The 25,067-nt window shown below is 44.6% G+C and overlaps 2 protein-coding genes across 4 annotated transcripts in view; both read left to right on the top strand.

Annotated features, from left to right (window-relative positions):
• brpf1 (bromodomain and PHD finger containing, 1) overlaps positions 1–25,067 on the top strand; it is a 342,746-nt gene that overhangs the window by 250,315 nt on the left and 67,364 nt on the right. The window lies entirely within an intron of this gene.
• Positions 1–25,067, top strand: part of fgd (faciogenital dysplasia) — a 78,379-nt gene that overhangs the window by 12,480 nt on the left and 40,832 nt on the right. The window contains exons 1-5 of one of the 2 annotated variants that reach the window (XM_057355924.1): positions 8,360–8,479; positions 10,122–10,214; positions 10,867–11,003; positions 16,503–16,659; positions 16,750–16,888. In XM_057355924.1, the coding sequence (XP_057211907.1) occupies positions 8,444–8,479; positions 10,122–10,214; positions 10,867–11,003; positions 16,503–16,659; positions 16,750–16,888 (562 nt within the window). In that variant the 5' untranslated portion in view covers positions 8,360–8,443. Of the gene's footprint in view, positions 1–8,359; positions 8,480–10,121; positions 10,215–10,866; positions 11,004–16,502; positions 16,660–16,749; positions 16,889–25,067 lie in introns of those variants that run through there. The other variant, XM_057355923.1, reaches the window with a different exon arrangement.

Raw genomic sequence — 25,067 nt, 5'->3', positions numbered from 1 at the left:
TTATTAACGCTATATGGAGCCAGGGTCTAATTATCATACAATTTTCGCAGATGCATCTAATTACAGCAAAATATAATTCACAATATCGAGCAGCATTAATTGTAAGACGTTTTAAAAATCACGTTGACATGTGTTGACAACTTTTCTCCAGCACAACTTACTTTATTTGAAGCATAAAAAATGTTGGTCCTGTAAATGATTGGACAATTGCGCCTCTGGCTGAGCGTCAAAGCGCGGGTAACCCAACCCCCTACATGAATTAAAAGTTTTGATTGTTTTTTCAACTGGGTCAGGTATTGTCAAGAGCTGGCCTAGAACTCGGATCTCTGGTGTAGTAGCTGGGTGCTCTACCGCTAGGCCACAAAAGGTTGAATAGGACCCAAACGAAACACTCCATTTAAACAACAACAAAAAAATCCTTTCATAAAAGAATAATCCAACAAAGGTTCTTCTCAGACTGAGGTATATAAAAAAATAACTCCACAAGGGGAGAAAACCATGCAGGAGAACATAAACGATAACATAAACAATTACTAAGTTCTCATACCCGAAGATGGAGGGAAGCACTGAGGGTAAAACGTCAGACTGGCAGTCAAGACCCAATAACTGAGTGAATAGCAGGGAAAACAAACAACTTAAATACCCTAGAGATAACAAGGTACAGGTGATATGGATATAAATGAGAACAGCAGAGGGAAACCGCTGGCCTCTAGAGGCCTGGAGAGTAAGTGCAGGAGTAGGAACGCTGACAGAACCCCCTCCTCTAGGAACGGCTCCTGCAGTTCCTTCCAGAACTTCCTGGCCTACGGGAGCGAAATTCTCGGATCAAATTAGGGTCCAGGATGTCTTTGGCTGGAAGCCAGGAGCGTTCCTCCTGCCCGTAGCCTTCCCAGTCCACCAGATACTGTATGGAGTTCTGGACCCTTCGGGAGTCCAGTATCCGGCGAACCGTGTAGGCTGGTTGACCGTCGATGATCCTGGGAGGAGGTCTGCGTGGGGGGGCAAAGGGAGAAGACAAGACAGGTTTTAGTAGTGAAACATGAAAAGTAGGGTTAATTCTAAGGGAACGAGGGAGAAACAAACGAAATGAAACTGGGTTAACTTTCCTGGCTATGCGAATAGGGCCGATGTATTTCTGGGAAAGCTTCTTGGACTCGACTCGGAGGGGCAGATTCTTGGTAGCTAACCAGACTCTTTGGCCGGGTCGGAAGTGAGGGGGCCTCCGGCAGTGGCGATTAACCTGATTACGATACCTCTGGGAGGTCCGAAGGAGGGTATGCTTGGTCTTCCTCCAGGTTTGCCGACAGCGCTGGATGAAGCGCTGGGCCGATGGAACGCTAACTTGTGCCTCTTCCTCCGGGAATAATGGAGGGGCGTAACCAAACTGGCATTCGAAGGGAGACAGTCCAGTAGCCGAGGACTGGAGGGTGTTGTGAGCATATTCGGCCCAAATGATATAGGTGGCCCAAGTAGTGGGATTATTGGCAGCCATGCATCGCAGGGTGGTTTCCAAATCCTGATTTATCCGCTCCATCTGACCATTGGATTCTGGATGAAATCCAGATGATAAACTGGCCGTAGCCCCGATGAGTCTGCAGAAAGCTCCCCAGAACCGGGATGAGAATTGGGGACCTCGGTCGGAGATGATGTCCCGGGGAATTCCAAATATCCTGAATACATGGTTCATGAGGAGCTCGGCTGTCTCCTTGGCTGAAGGTAGCTTGGGCAGAGGAATGAACCGGGCAGCCTTAGAGAACCTATCCACAACCACTAAAATAACTGTGTTACCCTGGGATGGTGGGAGCCCCGTAACGAAGTCCAGTGAAAGGTGCGACCACGGCCGGTGGGGAACAGGTAATGGATGAAGCAACCCCTGAGGTCGCTGACGTGTAGACTTTCCTTGGTTGCACGCCAGGCAAGCCTCCACATACACCTTCACGTCCTTCTTTATGGAGGGCCACCAAAAGCGCCTCTGGAGGAAGTCATGGGGGAATCATGACCCCACTGCAAGACCCGGGCCCGGACAGATTGAGGGACATACAGGCTTCCCGGAGGACCACCGCCCGGATCGGGCTCACGGGCAAGGGCCCCTCGCACCACCTTTTCCAGGTCCCACTGAATGGGTGCCACAATCCTAGACCTCGGAACAATCGAGGCCAAAGGCTTCTCTAGAGTTTCAGGAGAGTAGGCTCGGGACAAGGCATCTGGCTTGACATTTTTGGTGCCAGGCCTGTAAGACAGGATAAACTGGAATCGATTAAAAAACAGGGACCATCGAGCCTGTCGAGGATTTAATCGTTTAGCCTGCTGGAGATATTCCAGATTCTTGTGGTCCGTGAGAACCTGGATAGGGTGCTGAGCTCCCTCAAGCCAGTGGCGCCACTCCTCCAAGGCCAGTTTTACCGCAAGCAACTCTTGATCCCCCACGTGGTAGTTGCGCTCGGCGTCCGACAGATGGCGGGACATGAAGGTGCAAGGGTGTAACTTTCCATCCTGACCTCTCTGTGACAGAATGGCCCCTACACCCACTTCTGAGGCGTCCACTTCCACTACTAAAGTTCTTTCAGGGTCAGGAATAAGAAGGATGGGAGCAGAAGTGAAGTGGCACTTGAGATCCTCGAAGGCCCTTGCTGCTTCTGGACCCCAGTGAATCTTGGTTCCTCCTCCCTTGGTAAGAGCCGTCAAGGGGGCAGCCACGGTGCTGAAATTCTTAATGAACCTCCTATAGAAGTTTGCGAAGCCAATGACTCGTTGAACCTCTTTAACAGTAGTGGGTATGGGCCAGTTGCGGACTGCCTCGACTTTCTTAGGATCCATCTCCAGGTGACCAGGGGTGATGATGAAGCCAAGAAACTGGACTTTGGTGACATGAAACTCACACTTCTCTGGTTTAACATAGAGATGGTTGTCGAGGAGTCTCTGGAGAACTCTGCTAACTTGCCCCTTATGATCCTCCAATGATCTCGAGAAAATAAGGATATCGTCAAGGTATACAAAGACGAATAGATTAAGCATGTCCCGGAGAACGTCGTTTATCAGTGCTTGGAAGATGGCAGGGGCATTGGTGAGCCCGAACGGCATCACCCGGTATTCATAGTGGCCTGTGTGGGTGTTGAATGCAGTCTTCCATTCGTCCCTTTGTCGGATCCGCACGAGATGGTAGGCATTGCGGAGATCCAGCTTAGTAAAGATAGAAGCCTCTTGAAGCAGCTCGAAAGCTGTGGCCATGAGAGGAAGGGGATATCGATTCCGAACCGTGATCTTATTGAGTCCCCGGTAATCAATACAAGGTCTAAGACCCCCATCTCTCTTCTCCACAAAGAAGAAACCCGCCCCAGCCGGAGAAGTAGAGGCACGGATGAGACCGGCTGCCAGGGACTCCTTAATGTAGGCTTCCATAGCCAAGCGCTCAGGGGGAGACAAAGAGAAGATCCGACCCCTGGGAGGGCATGAACCAGGGAGAAGGTCAATAGCACAGTCATATGTGCAGTGCGGTGGTAAGGAGGTTGCCCGGGTTTTGCTGAATGCTGTTTTGAACCGATGATAGACACTGGGGACTCGAGACAAGTCGACAGACTCTTGGGACTCGAAACTAGGGACTGAGGCACTCTCACGTAGGCAGGTTACTTCGCAAGAGGAACCCCAGCTAAGAATGGTGCAAGTGCCAGTCAATCCGGGGATTATGTGTGCACAGCCAAGGGTAACCCAGGATAATAGGGTATTCGGGGGAGTCGATAAGAAAGAAGGTCTCCTCCTGCTGATGTTGTAGGACAGTAAGTCGCAGGGAATGAGTGACCTCTGTTACTTTACCCGGTTCCAGAGGTCTGCCGTCCAAGGCTGTGACTGAATGGGGGTGGGAAAGGATTTGGATGGGCACCTTGGTCTTCTTGGCCCAGGACAGATCCAGGAAATTACGTGCGGCTCCAGAATCGATCATAGCCTGGACCAAATGCTGGTGCCCCTCCCAGGAAAGTATGGTAGGAACAGCTAGTACAGCGTTGGTAGGAGGAGCTCTAATTTTCCCCATCACAACCCTCCTATAGTTGGGTGGGGGCCGATGTTTCCCGATAGCTCAGGACAAGTGGAGCGGAAGTGGCCAGAAGCACCGCAATAGAGGCAACGACGCTCCCTCATGCATCGATCTCTCTCGGTGGGAGAAAGTCTAGAGCGACCCAATTGCATGTCCTCCGGGGAATCATTGGATGGAGGGACACAACCCTGAGAAACAGCCCTGCTCAGGAATCCTTGGGACAGAGAATCCTTGCGCCGATCGGCCTTCCGCTCTCTCAGACGATTGTCCAGGCGGATGGCCAAAGCTATTAGGGACTCAAGATCCTTAGCTGGTTCTCGGGTGGTTAACTCATCTTGAAGAGGTTCAGTCAACCCTCTCTGGAAGCAGGCCCGCAGCGCCTCATCGTTCCATCCGCTCCTTGCGGCTATGGTCCGAAACTCGATTGCAAAATCTGCCGTACTGCGGGAACCTTGATGGAGAGAGAACAGGCGCTTGGAAGCTTCCTTACCGCTGACTGGATGATCAAACACTCGCTTAAACTCTTCCTCAAAAGCCGTGTAGGACTCACAACAGGCATCCTTAGTCTGCCACACTGCAGAGGCCCAGGAGAGCGCCTTGTCAGAGAGAAGTCGGCACAAATGATGTTCGACTCCGTCAATCGGAGATCACAAAAGATAACATTAAAGAGGTGTGTGAGCTCGCAAGCATGATTTCAGACACTGTAATATTCTCTGGCCCCCTCACTGCTTATCGTGGTGATGAGATTTATAGCAGATTATCATCACTAAATGGCTGGTTGTCTGAGTGGTGCCTGCAGAATGATATAGTTTTTATAAATAACTGGAAGAGTTTTGAGGGCAGACCTGACCTGTTGAAACGAGATGGTCTCCATCCCTCCTGGGCTGGGACTTCCATCCTGTCTAGAAATATGGCAAAAAGTCTTAATGCTAATGCTAAAACTTGACTCGCTGGGGCCCAGGTCAGGGAGCAGACAGTATGGCTTAACCAACTGTCTGCTTGCCGTCTCAAACAATTACTAAGTTCTCATACCCGAAGATGGAGGGAAGCACTGAGGGTAAAACGTCAGACTGGCAGTCAAGACCCAATAACTGAGTGAATAGCAGGGAAAACAAACAACTTAAATACCCTAGAGATAACAAGGTACAGGTGATATGGATATAAATGAGAACAGCAGAGGGAAACCGCTGGCCTCTAGAGGCCTGGAGAGTAAGTGCAGGAGTAGGAACGCTGACAGAACCCCCTCCTCTAGGAACGGCTCCTGCAGTTCCTTCCAGAACTTCCTGGCCTACGGGAGCGAAATTCTCGGATCAAATTAGGGTCCAGGATGTCTTTGGCTGGAAGCCAGGAGCGTTCCTCCTGCCCGTAGCCTTCCCAGTCCACCAGATACTGTATGGAGTTCTGGACCCTTCGGGAGTCCAGTATCCGGCGAACCGTGTAGGCTGGTTGACCGTCGATGATCCTGGGAGGAGGTCTGCGTGGGGGGGCAAAGGGAGAAGACAAGACAGGTTTTAGTAGTGAAACATGAAAAGTAGGGTTAATTCTAAGGGAACGAGGGAGAAACAAACGAAATGAAACTGGGTTAACTTTCCTGGCTATGCGAATAGGGCCGATGTATTTCTGGGAAAGCTTCTTGGACTCGACTCGGAGGGGCAGATTCTTGGTAGCTAACCAGACTCTTTGGCCGGGTCGGAAGTGAGGGGGCCTCCGGCAGTGGCGATTAACCTGATTACGATACCTCTGGGAGGTCCGAAGGAGGGTATGCTTGGTCTTCCTCCAGGTTTGCCGACAGCGCTGGATGAAGCGCTGGGCCGATGGAACGCTAACTTGTGCCTCTTCCTCCGGGAATAATGGAGGGGCGTAACCAAACTGGCATTCGAAGGGAGACAGTCCAGTAGCCGAGGACTGGAGGGTGTTGTGAGCATATTCGGCCCAAATGATATAGGTGGCCCAAGTAGTGGGATTATTGGCAGCCATGCATCGCAGGGTGGTTTCCAAATCCTGATTTATCCGCTCCATCTGACCATTGGATTCTGGATGAAATCCAGATGATAAACTGGCCGTAGCCCCGATGAGTCTGCAGAAAGCTCCCCAGAACCGGGATGAGAATTGGGGACCTCGGTCGGAGATGATGTCCCGGGGAATTCCAAATATCCTGAATACATGGTTCATGAGGAGCTCGGCTGTCTCCTTGGCTGAAGGTAGCTTGGGCAGAGGAATGAACCGGGCAGCCTTAGAGAACCAATCCACAACCACTAAAATAACTGTGTTACCCTGGGATGGTGGGAGCCCCGTAACGAAGTCCAGTGAAAGGTGCGACCACGGCCGGTGGGGAACAGGTAATGGATGAAGCAACCCCTGAGGTCGCTGACGTGTAGACTTTCCTTGGTTGCACGCCAGGCAAGCCTCCACATACACCTTCACGTCCTTCTTTATGGAGGGCCACCAAAAGCGCCTCTGGAGGAAGTCATGGGGGAATCATGACCCCACTGCAAGACCCGGGCCCGGACAGATTGAGGGACATACAGGCTTCCCGGAGGACCACCGCCCGGATCGGGCTCACGGGCAAGGGCCCCTCGCACCACCTTTTCCAGGTCCCACTGAATGGGTGCCACAATCCTAGACCTCGGAACAATCGAGGCCAAAGGCTTCTCTAGAGTTTCAGGAGAGTAGGCTCGGGACAAGGCATCTGGCTTGACATTTTTGGTGCCAGGCCTGTAAGACAGGATAAACTGGAATCGATTAAAAAACAGGGACCATCGAGCCTGTCGAGGATTTAATCGTTTAGCCTGCTGGAGATATTCCAGATTCTTGTGGTCCGTGAGAACCTGGACAGGGTGCTGAGCTCCCTCAAGCCAGTGGCGCCACTCCTCCAAGGCCAGTTTTACCGCAAGCAACTCTTGATCCCCCACGTGGTAGTTGCGCTCGGCGTCCGACAGACGGCGGGACATGAAGGTGCAAGGGTGTAACTTTCCATCCTGACCTCTCTGTGACAGAATGGCCCCTACACCCACTTCTGAGGCGTCCACTTCCACTACAAAAGGCAGGATCGCAGGTACCTGCGCAGAGACATCAAGAACACGGGCGCCAGGAAAACAATGAGTGCACACCTTACCTTTAGTGGAGGAAGCGCGTACGTTCCAGACGATTGAGTCTCCGATGACCACAGCGTTGCATTCCGTCTCGCAGAGGGCGGCAAAGCGGTTCCTGGTCGGGATCTCGAAGACCGGTGGCGGCGGTTGGGTCATCGCTCCAGTCCTGGCTCGCGCCTTTCGCCATGGGTGTGCCGGTGCAGGAGTGAAGTTCATTTGGGCTGACCGTGTTCTCGAAGCCTGGGCTCTGTGCAGAGAAACACGCGGAGTAGAAGTGGAAGGAGTATTAAAATCGCGATGAAAACTTACCGCGGATTTGCGAGCGTCAGCTCTGGATGTTTTCAGCGCCGTTTTACGATCTCGCAGCCGTGTCTGCTTCTCTAGTAGATCCTGGATCTGCTTCTCCACAGCCTCCAATTCCGACTGAAGTGCGAACGTTTCCTCATCTGCACTCAGAGGTACAAACACATCTGAAACATTAGCCATTGGTGATGTAATAATGAGAACAGTGTGTTAAGCAGTAAGCAGGCAGGCTGGGAATGCTAATAGCGAATGATCCGATAAAAATTAATTATCGTGCGTTTAAGGACGATTTTTGGTATGGGATATACTTAAGGATATGTTTTACCCTCGGTGAATAACAATTTAAAACACAAGTCTTAAGATATAACTGTCACGGTCCCACCGTCTTGTTTATGAAGTTCTAGTCATGTGGCGGGATCGGGACAGAGCCCTTAGGTTTTATGTGAGAAAACCATGAGTTGTTTGTTTTTACCTCTCATGTGTTTTCTCATGTCTTGTCATTGGCCCCGCCCCTCTCGTCTCATGTATTGCCTTCCTCCCGTGTCTAATGTTTCCCACCTGCCCTGTGTAATTATCTTTCGTTTGTCTTGCCTATTTAATGCCCTCTTGTTTCTTTGTCCTGTGCTGGTGTATTGTTTATGGTCAACGTTCCCGTTCTTGCTGTTCTGTGAGTTTCTCGTGTTGTTTCTGCCGTGTTATGCCTGTTAGTTTGTTTATTATTTAGTTCTCGTTTTTGCCCCCTTGAGGGAAGTTGTTGTGTTTACTCTTTTATATATATATATATACTCTTAGTTCTATTTTCCCCATCGTGGGTGTTTTTGTTTCTTTGTATTTATATTAAAGTCTTGTGTTGTGAACCCCTTCATGCCTGCCTGCATCTGGGTTCTTCCACTCCGTATTTCATGACAATATCAAGAATAAACAATGTATTAAGAATAAGTTTGAAAGAGCTCCGATTCAAACCACGCGCTCTCAGCAAACAAGAAGTGACTGCGTTCCATGTTCTGATGTTCCCCGTATGCCTGTGCCTCTTGTTGCTGTTTCGTCTGCCATAGTAAGTGTTTAGTTTAGTACTTGTCAAGTGTATGTTACTTTAGTGTTAGTTAGTTTACGTCCCTTTTTCTTATTATCTTGTTCTTGTTTACTCCCCATCGTGGGTTTTTGTTTTGTATAATAAACTCTCTGTTAACCCCTTCAATCCCGCCTGCCTGCAATTGGGTTCCCCTCACATTTCCTGACATTTGTGTCCTTATTGGGAGGATTTCCCTGGCGCCCCACCAGGGTGGCGTAGTCGGTTGAAATTAATTGGATTTAAACCTATGTGAGTGCCACACAAGGATTGAGCAGATATCAATCATTTTTATGTGATGACTTGGTAATGATAAATCTACCAGGATTAAGCCCAAAGCACATAGTTCAGGGGTAATTGGGTATGGTTTTGAGAAGACACATTTAAGTGTATCAAATATATTTTCCTGCCTAAAAACACATTTGATGCTGTGATCTAACTAACTAAAGACTGACATAAACTAGGCAATTACAACAATTGCATTAGTCTTACTAATGTAATTTCAAGCAAAACCCAAATCAGCAGTTTGTTATTAACGCTATATGGAGCCAGGGTCTAATTATCATACAATTTTCGCAGATGCATCTAATTACAGCAAAATATAATTCACAATATCGAGCAGCATTAATTGTAAGACGTTTTAAAAATCACGTTGACATGTGTTGACAACTTTTCTCCAGCACAACTTACTTTATTTGAAGCATAAAAAATGTTGGTCCTGTAAATGATTGGACAATTGCGCCTCTGGCTGAGCGTCAAAGCGCGGGTAACCCAACCCCCTACATGAATTAAAAGTTTTGATTGTTTTTTCAACTGGGTCAGGTATTGTCAAGAGCTGGCCTAGAACTCAGATCTCCGGTGTAGTAGCTGGGTGATCTGCCGCTAGGCCACAGAAGGTTGAATAGGACCCAAACGAAACACTCCAGACAGTTCTCCAGGCAAAGTGTTTTTATTTAAACAACAACAAAAAAATCCTTTCGTAAAAGAATAATCCAACAAAGGTTTTTCTCGGACTGAGGTATATAAAAAATAACTCCACAAGGGGAGAAAACCATGCGAGAGAACATAAATGATAACATAAACAATGACTAAGTTCTCATACCCGAAGATGGAGGGAAGCATTGAGGGTAAAACGTCAGACTGGCAGTCAAGACCCAATAACTGAGTGAATAGCAGGGAAAACAAACAACTTAAATACCCTAGAGATAACAAGGTACAGGTGATATGGATATAAATGAGAACAGCAGAGGGAAACCGCTGGCCTCTAGAGGCCTGGAGAGTAAGTGCAGGAGTAGGAACGCTGACAGGTATGTCTGATATTAGGTGCGTTTGACATACTCCGGTGCAGCACATGCAGGCCGATCGACATCCAAAACACAAATTATTTAACCGCTTGTGGCCACTGGGGAGCCCCCAAGCTTGCAGGGCCCTACACATTTGTGTGGTTTGCGTGGTGGTTAACACCACTTCTGTGAGGCATTGTGTCACTTTGCACATCTAGTTACCAATTTTACTGCTCATTACATGGTATTTCATAAAAACATACTGTTAAACACTGGAAAGAAAATGTCATAAATCAAAGTGTCATAAGTCATAAGAGTAATGAATCTTATTGTGTCTTCCTCAGAGTTTGCCATCTCAGTCACAATTGTTGAACATTGCTAAAGAGTTGCTTCAAACAGAAGAAGCTTATGTGAAAAGACTCAACCTTCTAGACCAGGTAATGCACACAAATACACAATTTGTTGCTCATTTGAAGTTTTGTCTGGTTGTTGGAGATAATTTGGTTCCTGTGCTGAGATAAAGTATATTCTCTTGTTCATTCTACTTCCTGTTTTTCTTTCATTTCCTCTACAGTCTAATAATTTTGTTATTGTCAGTTTACAAGTTTATAGTTTACAGGTTGTAATGTAAACCTATAAAGGTGTGACAAATTTAAACGCTTCTGTTATAATGAACGCTGAAGATGAGTGTGTTTATTATACAGTATCCATGTGGACAATCATGTTGTTAAATGTGTTGTACAAAGGGTGTAAACCATTCAATTAAATTATATTTAGGTTTTCACATTACACAGTAATTCCATGATTTCTTAAAATTGCCATTTTTTAGTCTAATGTATTTTTTTTATAATTTCACATTATTTACAGTGAACTTTTAAAATTTATTTTGACTTCTTTGAAAGTTAAGCTATGGGTTAAGGCTAAATTTACATTAATCTAAATACACTTTTTTCTCCAAGCCTTGACCTTCCGCTAACACAAAGACATTTTTCTCTTTTGTTTAAGACATTTTCCTATTTTGTGTTGTTAAATACATAAAAGCACAACAGATGAGCAAAGCAAAATATAACACACTGTGTGTGCATGCAGGTGTTCTGTGCCCATCTCACAGAGGTGGGCATTCCCACTGATGTCATCACTGGAATCTTCTCCAACATCTCCTGCATCTACCGATTTCACCACCAGTTTTTACTGCCTGAACTACACACACGCATCACACAGGAGTGGTAAGACCGGACAACAACAGTTTTCAAGCAAAACATTTAACAAAAGTAACTTGGTTAGGTCTTTAATACTAAAACATGTATATTAAGTAGTCTACGGTTATGTGATAAAATACAACTCTGTGGGGAAAACTGACATCACTCATCCTTAAAAAAATCACCCTGACCAGTCTGGTTCGTGAGGTTGTGGGACCCTTGGCGAAATTATGAAAATAGGCCCCCTGAATTAAACATTTGGTATATTGTTTATATTAAGATATAGTGTAATTACAAATATTACCCACAGTCAAATGAAACATGGTTTTATTATAGTAAAACTGTGGTAACACATATTTTTGTGGACTGATTACTATTTGTGTTAGTGGTGTAAAAATGATACTGGGAAAAAGTGCTTTGCTAAGCATTCTTAATAGAACACGTCACATTCTCTATCCACATTTCGGTTACACTTTATTTTACAGTCCCTGTTAAGTGCTGAATACATTTAAGTGCTGAGTAATAAAAATTAACTACATGTACTTACCATAGGGTCAGAGTTAGGATTAGGGTTTGGTTTAGGGTTAGTTACATGTAACTATGCATAATTTATAGTAAATATTATAGTAAATACATGTGTAACAACGGCACCATAAAATAAAGTGTTACCCATATTTCTTTTTAGGTGACTCACATTTTTGAAATAACATCAAAGCATCCTTGACCTGAATATACCACACTGTGGGCACACGCCATCTATAAGATTTATTTGCGTTCCACTGTAAAACATTTCTCTGCAAAATAATGGTAAATTACTGGCAGCGCAGACACCAGTAATCTACTGTTATTCTACGGTAATTTTTTATTTATGCAATTCAGACAAATGCTCTAGAAGGACTTCGAAAAGTATGTTTTTCGAAAAATGTTACATTTTGTTTCTAGGATTTACGGTTCAAAAGATCTGAGCCAAAATGTAAGGGAATATTTGGACTGTTGGATGCTAGAGGGTTTGAGTTAGATACTCCAGATTTACCATGGCAACACATGAGACTGTCATCTATCTGAGTGCAAAATTTCATAACTTTCCTATGTGCGGCTCTATGGGCTGCCATATACACAATGGCGGAAGAAGAATTAGAAGAATATAGCTGCAAGCAGCCATTACGGGGTCCAAGCCCTTCAATGGCACAAAGGTAAATACATGTGGACTATTCTGATGATGAGTTGAACAAAATAGATTAAAGCAATCAGAACACAATATAAATGCTTATAACGTTTGACCATTAGGTGGCACTGTCACCAAACTTGTGTTGGAGGAAAAACATGTGCCAGCGATGGTAGATACAAAATTTTGTGGCAATAAACAAAATTATCGCAAAGATACTGTAATATTACCCTTTGGCACACTTGCTTTCAAATTCCTTGAAGTGGTACTGTATATGGCAACTGTTTCATCAATCAAAAAGCTTTTAATAACTAATAAATAGTGATGTCTTTAGAGGCCATATACCACATGCTGTGCAAATCTGACATTTGAAGGAGTTCAAAATAAGATGTTTTAATAAAATTCAGTACAGTAGTAAGGTGGAATATGACAAATGTTGTATCAAATAACTCAGCTTGAACCAAGAAATCTAGTAATGTAAATCACATGACAGTATGTTACATTTTTCATATGTTATAATTATGGTTGGGAATCGTAAGAAATTTTCCGGTTCCGATTCCGGTACCAGTTTTGCCTAACGATTCCCGGTTCCGATTCTGGTTCCATTTAAATTAAATATTATAATTTTGTAACTATTTTACATTCATTGAATATAGTGTTGCTGACTGACTGTAAGGTAGTAGGTAATGTTGAGTAATGTTAATCCATCAATGGCATGTGCTTTAAAGTGTACACTATCAGTAACATCCTAACTGATAGTGTCTTAGTCAAATGAGGGCTAAGACACTTGCTAATTTCCCTAAATTACTGAAATATTAAACAAAACAAATAAAATGTTTTTTTATGTTAACTGTCACACTTGTAACGATGTATGCACACGTTCCATAAAGTTTCTATTTTACAAATAATAATGCAGCCAGGAGATGGTGAGATGCAGTAAGTGCTTTCCACATTTTTAACATTTGAAATGCATGAAAATAAGTTATTTTTAAATAACTTTGTTTATCACTCTTGAAATCACCTGTACATTAAATAAGCTTACCCTCCTATGTACATAACAATAGCAGTCTATATATTTTGTGGTCCAGACGCATGATTTCCCCCCCAAGTGCAAACCCGCCCCTGCCGCCATGATTCATGTATCTAGTGATTTCATTGGTCAACTCTGTTAATACTGTAATATGTTGTATAACTGGAAAAAGGGCTTCTAATATTATCTTGAAATTTAAAATAGACAAGTAATCTGCACCATATTTATTTGTGTTTTTTTTGTTGTGTTTTCTTTATTTCCTCTAGCTGTTTTTTATAACCGTTTTTTTGAATGTATTATTTCCATTATTAATTCTGTGTACTGATATCAGTTACAGTATGTCCAATGTTGTATTTCTCTGATTTTTATGTATGTTCATATGCAATGAATGAATGTAAAAAACTAAAGGCCCTTTGGTGGATACAACTTTAAATCACGAACGCTGTCTACCGGAATCTGATTACATTACAGAAAATGACATCTAACCCAACTACTCCAGTGGCGCAGAGGGTTAAGCGTAAAATATTTTTGGTTGCTTTGAGATCAGAGACCCGGGTTCGAAACTCCCTTGGGCCAAATACTTTCCCCATCACATATCAGGTCATAAAGGCATTTATTTTCAATAAAATAATAAAAATATTTGAAAAGTAGCTAACAAGTGTTTAATTATAAAGTGTAGGGTACAGTTAACGGATAGGTAAGGGTTTATTATCATTATAAAATGTCGGCTTTTGCTGATTTTCAGCATATAGTGCATCGCACAACCGCCTTATTTTAATAACTGTGGTGTGTTTAAATGTTGGACCATCTGACAACATGGGACAAACCATGGACAAACTTTCTGTCAGCGTTAAGTAGCAGGATGACTTATTTGTACTTTTACACAACTGGTTGTCTCCCAGGTATTATGTCGGGACATATCGATTATGCAAGGCGAATCAAACCTGGACCACACAATTGGCCAATCAGCGCTATATTGTAGCTGACCAATGAAATCGAAGCAGAAACGTTGCGGGGTGGGGTTTTCACTCAAGGGGCGGGGTTTGCGGTTAACTGGTTTGGGGGGAAAATCACACGGCCCATACAGGTTGATCAGTTTGTATATAAATGACAACATAAATCATGTATAATATAATTTAGTGGTTGCAGGAGCTGCATGCTGCCAGTATATGTACAGTCAAACAAAACAATGTGCATAGTTATAAAGGACACAAGTGTGCATACAGGAAAATGTTGTGTTTGGCAAAACGAGGCCGAAACTAATAAATTGCTCATGGTTCCTTTTCAAAAACAGACCTGGTTCTGGATAGACTTAAACTGTATAGGCCCTTCTAAAACGTTGCATTGATAAACCATTACAATTTTCATAGTGATGCAAAAACAAAAGACATGCACAAAATTATAAGCAAAAAAAGCCTTATTTCATATCTTTGCACTAGTAGGGGTCATTGTAACTAATTGTGCTCGATTGTGCTTGACCTGTGCATGTACTCTCAGGTCAAGACAGTGACTACATTTATATGGACAACAATGTACCGATATTAAAACAATTAAGACAATACTCAGATTAAGAAACTGCCATGTAAACAGCCATTTCTGATTACCTTAATCCGGCTAAAGTCATACACGAAAGTGAGCACAAATTAAATTATGATACTTGGAGTTCTTCTATTTTAGTTGCATTATCAAAGTGCATTACAGGCATGTACAAACCTTAATCACACTATCAACTATCACTTTCACTTATTTTGCATTTTTGGCCACTTACTATGAATATTTTGACATGTGGTCTGCAACATTTAGTGAACCAGCTTTGGTTCTGTGTTTTCTACGATGGTCACATCTCAAGTTTGTAATTTTCTTTCTCTTATGAAACATTTTTGTTTCAGCGAGTCCAACGGTATCAAACATGCCAGGTTTTGCCTTATGGTTTGCCCAGTATCCTGTGAAAAACAATATACTGTATATATATATTTTTTAGGTACAATACACATTAATAACACGTAATATGGAAAATGCTTCATTTTTTTTTGCTAAAAAGATTTAGCAAACACTGGCTAATTTTCATCCGTAGTCATTTTCATCCCTTGGCAGGTTGATGTTTCTTGTCTTTAACAAGATTCCCTACATATGTTCACTCTTTTTTACCCACAATGCACTCTGATTTTGAGTGTACATTCGATGTATACTCGCTCATTCACTATTTCCCATGATACAACACGACACGATCACTTGATAACAATCAGCTGGAGGACACGAACCGTTAATGGAACGAATGTATGATTATATATGTATGTTTGTTCTTGTTGACAGTCATTTTCTACTTTTAAAGAATAAGCAGATTCAATTAGTGTAATAAACAAAAGTGTTTTTTGTTAAACGTGATAAATAAGCATGCCTGCAAATAAATGTGACAGTTGTTTTGATCTCTTTATTTTAAACTAATACAATAAACATGACAAATAAAGAATCCACAAAGCCACACAGGTGTTATATAAGATAATCGTTACGTTTATGACGAACAACTGTGACAGTACTGTCAGACGCAGGCTATATACGTCAGTGTGCGAAATCAATCACTCATTTTCATTCACTTCTTCCCCATATAGTGGACCCAAATTTAATTCGCTACATAGTGAAGGAGTGAACGAGGGAGTGGTTTCAGACACAGCATTGAAATTTCTGGCACCATACATTACCATTATAATGACAAAAACATAAAAAACATTTTATAATAAATAAAGTCTGAACAACAAAACTTCCATAGTTGGGTGAACTATCCCTCTATCTCCATCTAAATACTTCTTGAGGCCATACGTTTTTAACATGTATGTTTAGCGTTGCTGATTAAACTTCTATGTTGAGCATTAAAAAAACTTAATTTAGAAGTCATTTACCTCTCAATGCATGATAGGACACTCGGGGACTGTGAGGAACTTGTTTTATTCTGTTGGAACTTTTGAAAAAGGTTTTTAACCTAGTAAATCCAATCTTAATTTTAAGATTTTATATTAACATTTATGCATTTGGCAGACGCTTTTATCCAAAGCGACTTACATTGCATAATACTGTGCATTTTTTGTGTCTCATTTTAGACTAAATTAATCTCAATTATCTTTAGTCAGAAATTTTGAGTAACTAAATCTGACTCTCAACATGAAAAAACAGAATCTGGCATTAAAAGGGAAAGCTAAAAAGATTGTTATACATTGCAATTTAGTAGAACTAAGAAAAACAAACTAAAGTAAGCAAAGCTTTGCCAGATAAAAATACAAACAAAACAAGTCTGTTACAATTAATACATTCATATCTATATGTATGTGTATGTCAGGAGCCGTAATCCACGTATAGGAGACATCTTGCAGAAATTAGCCCCATTTCTGAAGATGTACGGCGAGTATGTGAAGAACTTTGATCGTGCCATGGATCTGGTCAGCACATGGATGCAGCGGTCCGCTAATTTTAAAACTACTGTGCAAAATATCCAGGTTAGAGACATATGGAGATACTACAGATGATTTCACTTACCTCCTGTATAATCGACTATTAATTTACTTCCATCCCCTCCGTGTGTACAGAAACAGGATGTGTGTGGGAACTTGACATTGCAGCATCATATGTTGGAACCAGTGCAGCGTATTCCACGTTATGAGCTTCTACTGAAAGATTACTTGAAGAAACTTCCAGATGGAGCTCCAGACAGGAAATATGCTGAGAGTGAGTCATTGTGATGTATTTATTTCACATATTGTTCCATAACTCCTTTCTCTCAAAATGTTGAATACAGCCACAACGCTTTTTAATAATTAAAATATCAGTATGCATTAAAATGTATATAGGGAAAATGTACAAATTTGCTAACCCATTCAGTCATTTTAAACAGAATTGTTAACCACAGTAAATAGTGTATGTAAATGTAGGTATTCAAAATTCCAGAACCATTCAGTTCCAATGTCCTTCACAGATACTGTAATATCCACCTCAAAACCTATGAAAATACATATGTTGTCATGAACTGCTCTGATACACACAGGTTGAGGATCCAAATGCAGTCTTTTATTGGTGAAATCCCGAATCGTAAACCAAAAACTGGCTGGTGGTCATAACCACAGGCAAAGACCCCCCCCCCAAAAAAAACTAAAACAGAAGAACCAATGAGTGCACTCAGAATTGCAGTAGACAGGTATTTTTATGAATTGAGTTTTTCCTTCTTTTTAAGAAAAAACGCATCCACACGAAAATGCAAAAACACGCCTTGAAGCACTGTCAAAAGCAAAAGTCAAACAAAGGAGATAGCGGCACGTGTTCCAACGTCATACGGGCAAATCTCCGGTTCCACCGTCTACACGACAACACTGAAATTGGAGTTTCTAAAAATCTTCACCCTGGCAGGAGTTTTCAAAAATGTTAGGTTTCAGTGACCGAGTACTGTGTTTTTGTGTGGACGAACGACCAAACCGCATAGACAAAAAATGTGGTTTTGAAAATACCCGTGTTCGTGTTGACAGGGCCTGAGATAGGGTATAGGTAGAGTTATATAATGAGACAAAACTGAATGAGATTGAGCATAATGAGCCCAGCAATTGATTATGGGAAATGTAGTTAATAAAGGTTTCTGAATGCACCTCTTCTGTTTTTTTGTTGAGGGGACAGGTGGTAGGCTGGGTAGAAAGGATAATTTGGAGACATCAGTCTCCGTGAGAGGAGTGAAAGAAGGGAGTTGAGGATATCAAGGGGTAAGAGAGATATGGGGTGTGTTGTGCAGGGAACTATCTGCTAATTGTCTCCACTTTATCAGTAAAGAAGTTGGCAAAGTCGTTAGCAGTCAGCGAGATATTGGGGGGAGATGGAGGGGGACAGAGAAGAGAGGAGAAGGTTGAGAATAGTTGACGTGGGTTGGATGCAGTTTGGATTTTGTTTTGAAAGTACTTGATTTTCGCTGCAGACATAACAGTAGCAAATGCGTTAAAAAATATATTGATACTTGGAGACGTCAGCAGGGTCTCTAAACTATCAAAGCATTTCCTCTCTGGAGCTCTTAGCTTGCTTTGATGGTCACGAAGAGTCACAGAAAGCCAGGGGCAAGAGGGTATTGCACGTGCAGGCCTAGAGGTGAGAGGGTAGACATTGTCAAGACAGGATGTTAAGGTTGTACAGAGACTATCTGTAGCTTCCTCTTTGAGAGATGAGTAGAGGGTTGTGGTGGGTAGGGAGCAAGACACCATGGATGAAAAGCAGGTGGGAGAGAGGAAACAAAGATTGTGACGGAAAGAAACAGGGTTATGGTGGGTGGTGAGATTACAGGTGGAGTTACAGTGGATAAAGAAATGGTCAGAGACACGAGAGTAACTAGAATATTATTAGCAGTGCAGTTAGGAGTCATGACAAGATCTAGCTGTTGTACTCCTCTGTGGGTGGGAGGGTTGTTGGTCTTGTGGAGGTCAAATGAGGAGAGAAGAGCTAAGAAGTCAGCTGCTTGTGGTTTGTCTAGGTGGATGTTAAAGTCGCCTAGTTTTACCAGTGGAGTGCCGTCTTTTGGATAGAGGACAGCAGCGTGTCAGAATCTTCTAAGTTTTCCAGTTGACCTGGAGGGCGATAGATGACAACACAGTTGAGGTTATACTGACTGGCGAAGGCCGGGATGAAGTCTGCCTTGTTGACAGATGACTGGCAGTTCCAGAGCCCTACAGTCAAGCTGACTGTGGAGGGCCAGTGCAGAGGGAACGAAGATGGTGATGAGGTCTCTGCTGTGTGCTTGTGTATGTGCGTATACGTGGAGAGTCTGAATGTACTGAAAACACATGGTAGTAGTAGGAAAAATAGTAGGAAAGTAGGGAAAGAAACAGTGCAAAACTTGCTAGCAGGCCAGCAGGTAGTGACTGACGTGTCATTGAGCTCCCCGGGCGCTGCAGTGATGGCCACTGCTCCGGGTGTGTGTGTTCATGAGTTGCAGTGCGTGTGTTCACTACTCACTGAATGGGTTAAATGCAGAGGTCACATTTCGGTTATGAGTCACCATAACTGACAAATAGGTCAATTTCACTTTCTGCTCGGTAGAGTCGCGCAGGTAAAGTCGCAGGTCTTTACCTTGTCAGTCTTCACACAAGGAGGGCTGCACACAAGGGCTGCCACTTCAGAAGTCAGTGCTACTAATATAGAGGCTTCCTAATTGCCTACTGGGTCAGTGATTGCTTCGCAGCTAAGCCCACCTACTCAAATTAACAGCTCAAGGCTTCAAAGTGACTAAAAGTGTTTAGTGAAATTCAAGCTTGATGGCTAGGTGCTAGACATCAACTTAACAAAACAGCTTACCTTAAGGACTGTGTAGGTACATCTAGCGCCTTTCTGAAAATTCCGCTCCGCTCGCTCAGAGTCGCTCACTGAGCCCTCTTGGTGATTTACTTTTTTGCTGCTAGATTATTGTCCCATGTACACTGCATGAGCCGGAAGCCTGAATAATAGCACAACGGCAACGGCATGCGTGTCAACTACAAATGCCTAGTCCATTTGCGGAAGTGTGCGGGCGATAAGAGGTTTGATACAGGCTCATTTCAGTTAAAAAAAACATTATAACATTTATATTTATTACTCTTAAGAAGACATTGTGTCACTTACCCAATGTAACAGTTGCTTTTCTGAAGTAAAACCTGAATAAACCTCGATGTCAAATGTGATTTCCGGAGGATGCATGCATGTTCATGGAAATACAGTAACGAAAATCAAATATACTTTATCAGTTTGTAGCAGAGCGCTTACTCTTATTTAAACGTCATGAGAGGTGTGTATTAATGCGGCGAATAAATGGAAGAATGATAGCGCACTTAGCGGCGATGTTCCTGAGGCAGTTCTCCTGCAGGAAAGGTAGCAGTAAGCGTGATGACGTGTGTGACTGAGGACGACGTGTGACGCGAGCTTCTGGCTTGTTGCTCTCGAACATGCTCTAGAGAATTCCGGAGAAAAAATGGTGTTTGAAATGGTTTGCAAACATTTTCATGAAAGCCAGTCTAAGCGTGTGGGCACAACGGAAGCGGATGGTTCCAATGAATTCTCGTTGATTACACGCCTGTTGCACGCCGAAACACTCATCAAAGACCTTGCAATCTGCTCAAACCTGCGGTCTGAATCTGCTGTTGTGGAAAGAAACCCACATTTTTCCCGTGACGAATCTGGAACTTTTATTAGCAACCATATATTTCCATGAACTCTGATTAATGGTATTTGCTGTTGTGTTAAAAACTCCAACTACTTGCTGTTGTGTTAAAAACTCAAACTACTTGCTGTTGTGTTAAAAACTGTGAAATTCTCAAATTGTGTCCTAAATTACTTCCTTATTTATGGGCACATGCGTTCATTATTATTTATTTTTTTGGCTGAAAATCTTGTGAAATTTCTCCATAATGATTAAATGAATATGAGAATTTAACTTGGTTTGTTTCATGTATATATTATCTGTTCCCTGATGGAGGGAACGAGACATTGTGTTGAGCCGACAGATGGTGTTCGCTCTTGAGAACCTATCGCTTCCGACTATTCTAGAAAAGGCCAATGAAATTGGCGAATGAAATTTCTGGCTCCGCCCCCAGATATCCGGGTATAAAAGGGAGACGGCGTGCTGCATTCATTCACCTTTGGTCTGAGGAGCCTGAGAGCATCCCTCGACCACTGCGGCGGGCGGCCAGCGACGGCATCCACAATCCAGTGCGCCAGTCTCTGTTTGGAGACAGCCCTGCTGACCTCCAAAACAGACAAGGAGCTGCTCAGAGCTTCTGAAGCTCTGCGTGTGGTCCAAGTAGAGGCACAATGCGCGTACTGGACACAACACGGATGGGGTTGGGTTTTCCTTTCCAGTGGGGAGCGCCTGCAAGTTCACCACCTGGTCTCTAGGGGGAGTGGTGGGAACTTTGGGCACGTAGCCGGGCCAGGGTCTCAGGATAATGTGAGAATCATCGGGCCCGAGTTCTAGGCAATCTGTGGACACGGAGGGTGCTTGTAGGTCCCCTACCCTCTTGGAGGTGAGCGCCATCAGGAGAGCCCTCTTTATCGTGAGGTGAGAAAGAGCGGCATCTCCGAGGGGCTCGAAGGGGGGGGGGCTCTTGAGGCCCGACACCTAGGTCGCAAGAGGGTACGGAGCGCAGATGAGGCGGTAGCCTTCTTGCGCCCCTTAGGAACCTAATGACTAGGTTCGTGCTGTCCCAGAGGCTTCCCAGCAACTGGGTTATGATAAGTGGCAGTAGCGGCTACATACACTTCCAGTGTGGAGGGGTTACTCTCCAGTCTCTCTTGAGGAAAGGAAAGCACGTTCCCGATCGAGCAACTCCGCGGGTCTTCTCTTCAAGAAGAGCACCAGGACGAGAAGAGGCGCCACTTATGGGCGTATAGCCGCCTAGTGGCCGGGGCCCTAGCCTGATTGATGGTCTCAACCACCACAGGGGTGGTCTCAACCACCATCCAGACATGGAAGTTCCTTTGGTCTGCCTGGGATGCCGTAACGTGCCCTTCCCCTGGGAAAGCAGGTCCTTCATCAGGGGGATCGGCCAGGGGGGAGTTCTTGTCAAGAGCATTGGCTCCGAGAACCAAGTCCGGTTGGGCCAATAGGGCGCAACTAGTACCACTTGATGCTCCTCTTCCCTGACCTTGCACAAGACCTGTGCAATGAGGCTTACTGGGGGGAAGGCGTACTTCCGCTTGCCCTGTGGCCAGCTGTGCGCTAGGGCATCCGTGCCGAGGGGTCCCTCGGTCAGGGAGTACCAAAGCGGGCAATGGGAGGAGTCCGGGGAGGCAACAGGTCCACCTGCGCCTGGCCAAACTGCTCCCATATTAGCCGGACTGCGCGGGGATGGAGTTGCCACTCTCCGCGAGGTGTCGACTGACGAGAGAGCGCGTCGGCTGTCTGGTTCAGGTCGCCTGGGATATGTGTGGCTCGCAGGGAGCTGATCACCTGCTGACTCCACAGGAGGAGGCATCGAGCGAGTCGTGTTAACTGCTGTGAGCGAATGCCACCCTGTCGACTAATATACGCCACGGCAGTTGTGCTGTCCAACCGGACCAGCACGTGCTTGCCCTGCACGAGAGGCTGCAGCACCTTCAGTGCAAGTAGCACAGCCAACAACTTTAGGCAGTTGGTATGCCAACGCAGGCGGGGCCCGTCCACCACCCCGACACTGCGTTGCACACAGCACCCCAACCCTGCAGGGAGGCAACCGTCATCACCACGACATGCCTTGACTTGCTCTAGGGGCCCCCGTCTGCCAAAAAGGTCATTGAAGACCAGGGGGTTAGGGTGCGTCGGCAGAGAGGCGTGATGACCATACGCCTGCTGCCGGTGTGCCACGCTCTCCAGGGAACCCAACTCTGTAGCCAGTGTTGGAGCGGTCGCATGTGCATCAACCCGAGGGGGACCACCACCACCGAGGATGCCATGTGCCCAGGAGCCTCTGAAATTGTTTCAAGGGGACCGCTGATCAGACAGTTCAACACTGACTGAGCGCGTTCTGTAGTCAGTCGCGCTGCCATGGAGACAGAGTTGAGTTCCATACCGAGAAAGAGGATGCTCTGCACAGGGGAGAGCTTGCTCTTTTCTTGGTTGACCTGTGGTCCCAATCGATCTAGGTGCCGTAGCACTAGGTCCCTGTTTGTACACAACAGATCTCGCGAGTGTGCCAAGATAAGCCAGTCATCGAGATTTAGTACCCGCACACCTCTCTCCCCGAGGGGAGTGAGGGCGGCTTCCACGATCTTCGTGAAGACCCGTGGGGACAGGGACAGACCGAAAGGGAGGACTCTGTACTGATATGCCCGCCCTCGAAAGCGAGACATGAAAGTAAATGTCCTTCAGGTCGATTGCCATGAACCAATCTTGACATCTGGTAGACGCCAGGATGTGCTTCTGCATGAGCATCCTGAACGGCAGCTTGAGTAGGTGCCTGTTCAGGGTACGCAGATCTAGCAACCCCCCCTTTTTGGGGACGATTAAGTACGGGCTGCAAAACCCGTTAAACATCTCGGCTAGAGGAATGAGCACGATCGCTTGCCAGAGGGGTGGTGACCCTGGCCCGAAGCACCGGAGCATCCTTGCCTCTGAATGACGTTGAGAGGATGCCCCGAACTTGTCGGAGTCGGATGGCAGTACATCACCCCCCGATGCTGGAAGGGACATCTCATCATCACCATCACGCACCGTGTCCGAATACGTGGTCCTGGGGAACGGTCAGACGAGCGAGACGAGGTGATTCTACATTGCATTCCTAAATAGGTGTTCTTGATGATGGTGATGAACTTCTCTGGTATGCCGTAGTGTCTCATCAGTTGCCAGAGTACTTCCCTATCCAGACTATCGAATGCTTTCTCGAAGTCCAGAAATACAGTATAGAGTGGTGACTTAAACTCTTGTGACTGCTCGAGAATGATTCGCAGGGTTGCTATTTGGTCGGCACATGATCTATTTTGCCTGAATCCAGCTTGGTTGTCTCTAAGCTCTGCGTCCACTGCTGCCTTGAGGCATTGCAAGATTATCCGGTTTAGAATTTTTCCTGGTACGGATAGAAGCATTATACCCCTGTAGTTTTCGCAGAGGCTTAGGTTGCCTTTCTTGGGTATTTTTACCAGATGGCCTTCTTTCCATTCCCCAGGCAGGCCTTCTTCCTTCCAGATCCTACCAAACAGGTCATATAGTATTTTTGAGGATGTTTCTACATCTGCTTTAAGGGCTTCTGCCGGTAGACTATTTGGACCTGGTGCCTTGTTGTTCTTGGAGAGCATGATGGCTTTTTTTATCTCTGCTCTTGGTTGACCGTCTGCAGTCAACTGAAAGGGGGACTTCTGCAGGTTGTATGTTTGCTCTTACTGCTGGAGATGGTTGGTTCAGTAGGTGCGAGAAATGCTCGACCCACCTCTTCATTTGTTCTTCGTGTGTGTTCGAACACAGCAGAGCAGTGCAGTGTTGGCTTGCTCACCGGGAGACTGCATTTATTTATTTATTTATTTATTCATTTATTTATTAGATATTATTTATTATAATGATCGTGCTTGGTCTATAAACACCATGCACTGTGCTGTGTTTTACCTTTCTGTGTTTTTCTTATTTGCTCCTGTAAAGCTGCTTTGGAACAATGCACATTGTGAAAAGCGCTATATAAATAAAATTGAATTGAATTGAATTGTTCAATATCCTTCCTCCCTTATCCTTAACTGGGTGGTTCCCTCTCTGGTATTTTTTGTCAGGAGTCGGATGTTGTCATAGAGAGCTTTGATGTTATTTTGCGTTGCAGCTTCCTCCGCTTCCGCTGTAAGCTTGGCTACAAAGTTTCTCTTATCTCTCCTAGCACTCCTTTTTACCTCCCTGTCTGCTCTGCTATATGTTTCCCCAACTATTTTCTTAGCTGCTCTTGTTTGCAATTATTTATTACATCCTTTTGTTTCTTCCTTTCCTCTATTCTGATCAAGGTGTCAGGTGAAAGACATTCTTGATATTTTCTTTTCTTGGTCCCAACTGATGCTTCACAGGCCCCTTTAAATGCTTCCTTTACTTGCTGCCAGTGGTTTTCTATAGTTCTGAGTTCCTCTTCCCTTTCTTGTAGTGCTGTTAAATGGTTTCTGTTTTTAAATCTGTTTGTTTGTCTTTGATTGAAAATAGTGACACATTGTAGCGCTTACCTATTGAGGTACTGTTGTGGTGTTTTGGTACCCCTTTTCACCCGAACATCTTGAAGGCTTCTCCTGAATCTCTTAGAGATACAGAGATGGTCTATTTGAATCAGAATCAGAAAGAGCTTTATTGCCAAGTATGTTTGCACATACAAGGAATTTGTTTTGGTGATAGGAGCATCCAGAACACAGAAACAGCAACAACAGTACACAGAGACCATAACACAATAGAATACAGTACACAATGATTTAA

The sequence above is a fragment of the Triplophysa rosa genome, linkage group LG17, assembly GCF_024868665.1.
Source record: "Triplophysa rosa linkage group LG17, Trosa_1v2, whole genome shotgun sequence".
Taxonomy (NCBI): Eukaryota; Metazoa; Chordata; class Actinopteri; order Cypriniformes; family Nemacheilidae; genus Triplophysa; species Triplophysa rosa.
Note: the sequence above shows the minus strand (reverse complement) of the source record. Positions and strands in the feature narration are given on the sequence as shown.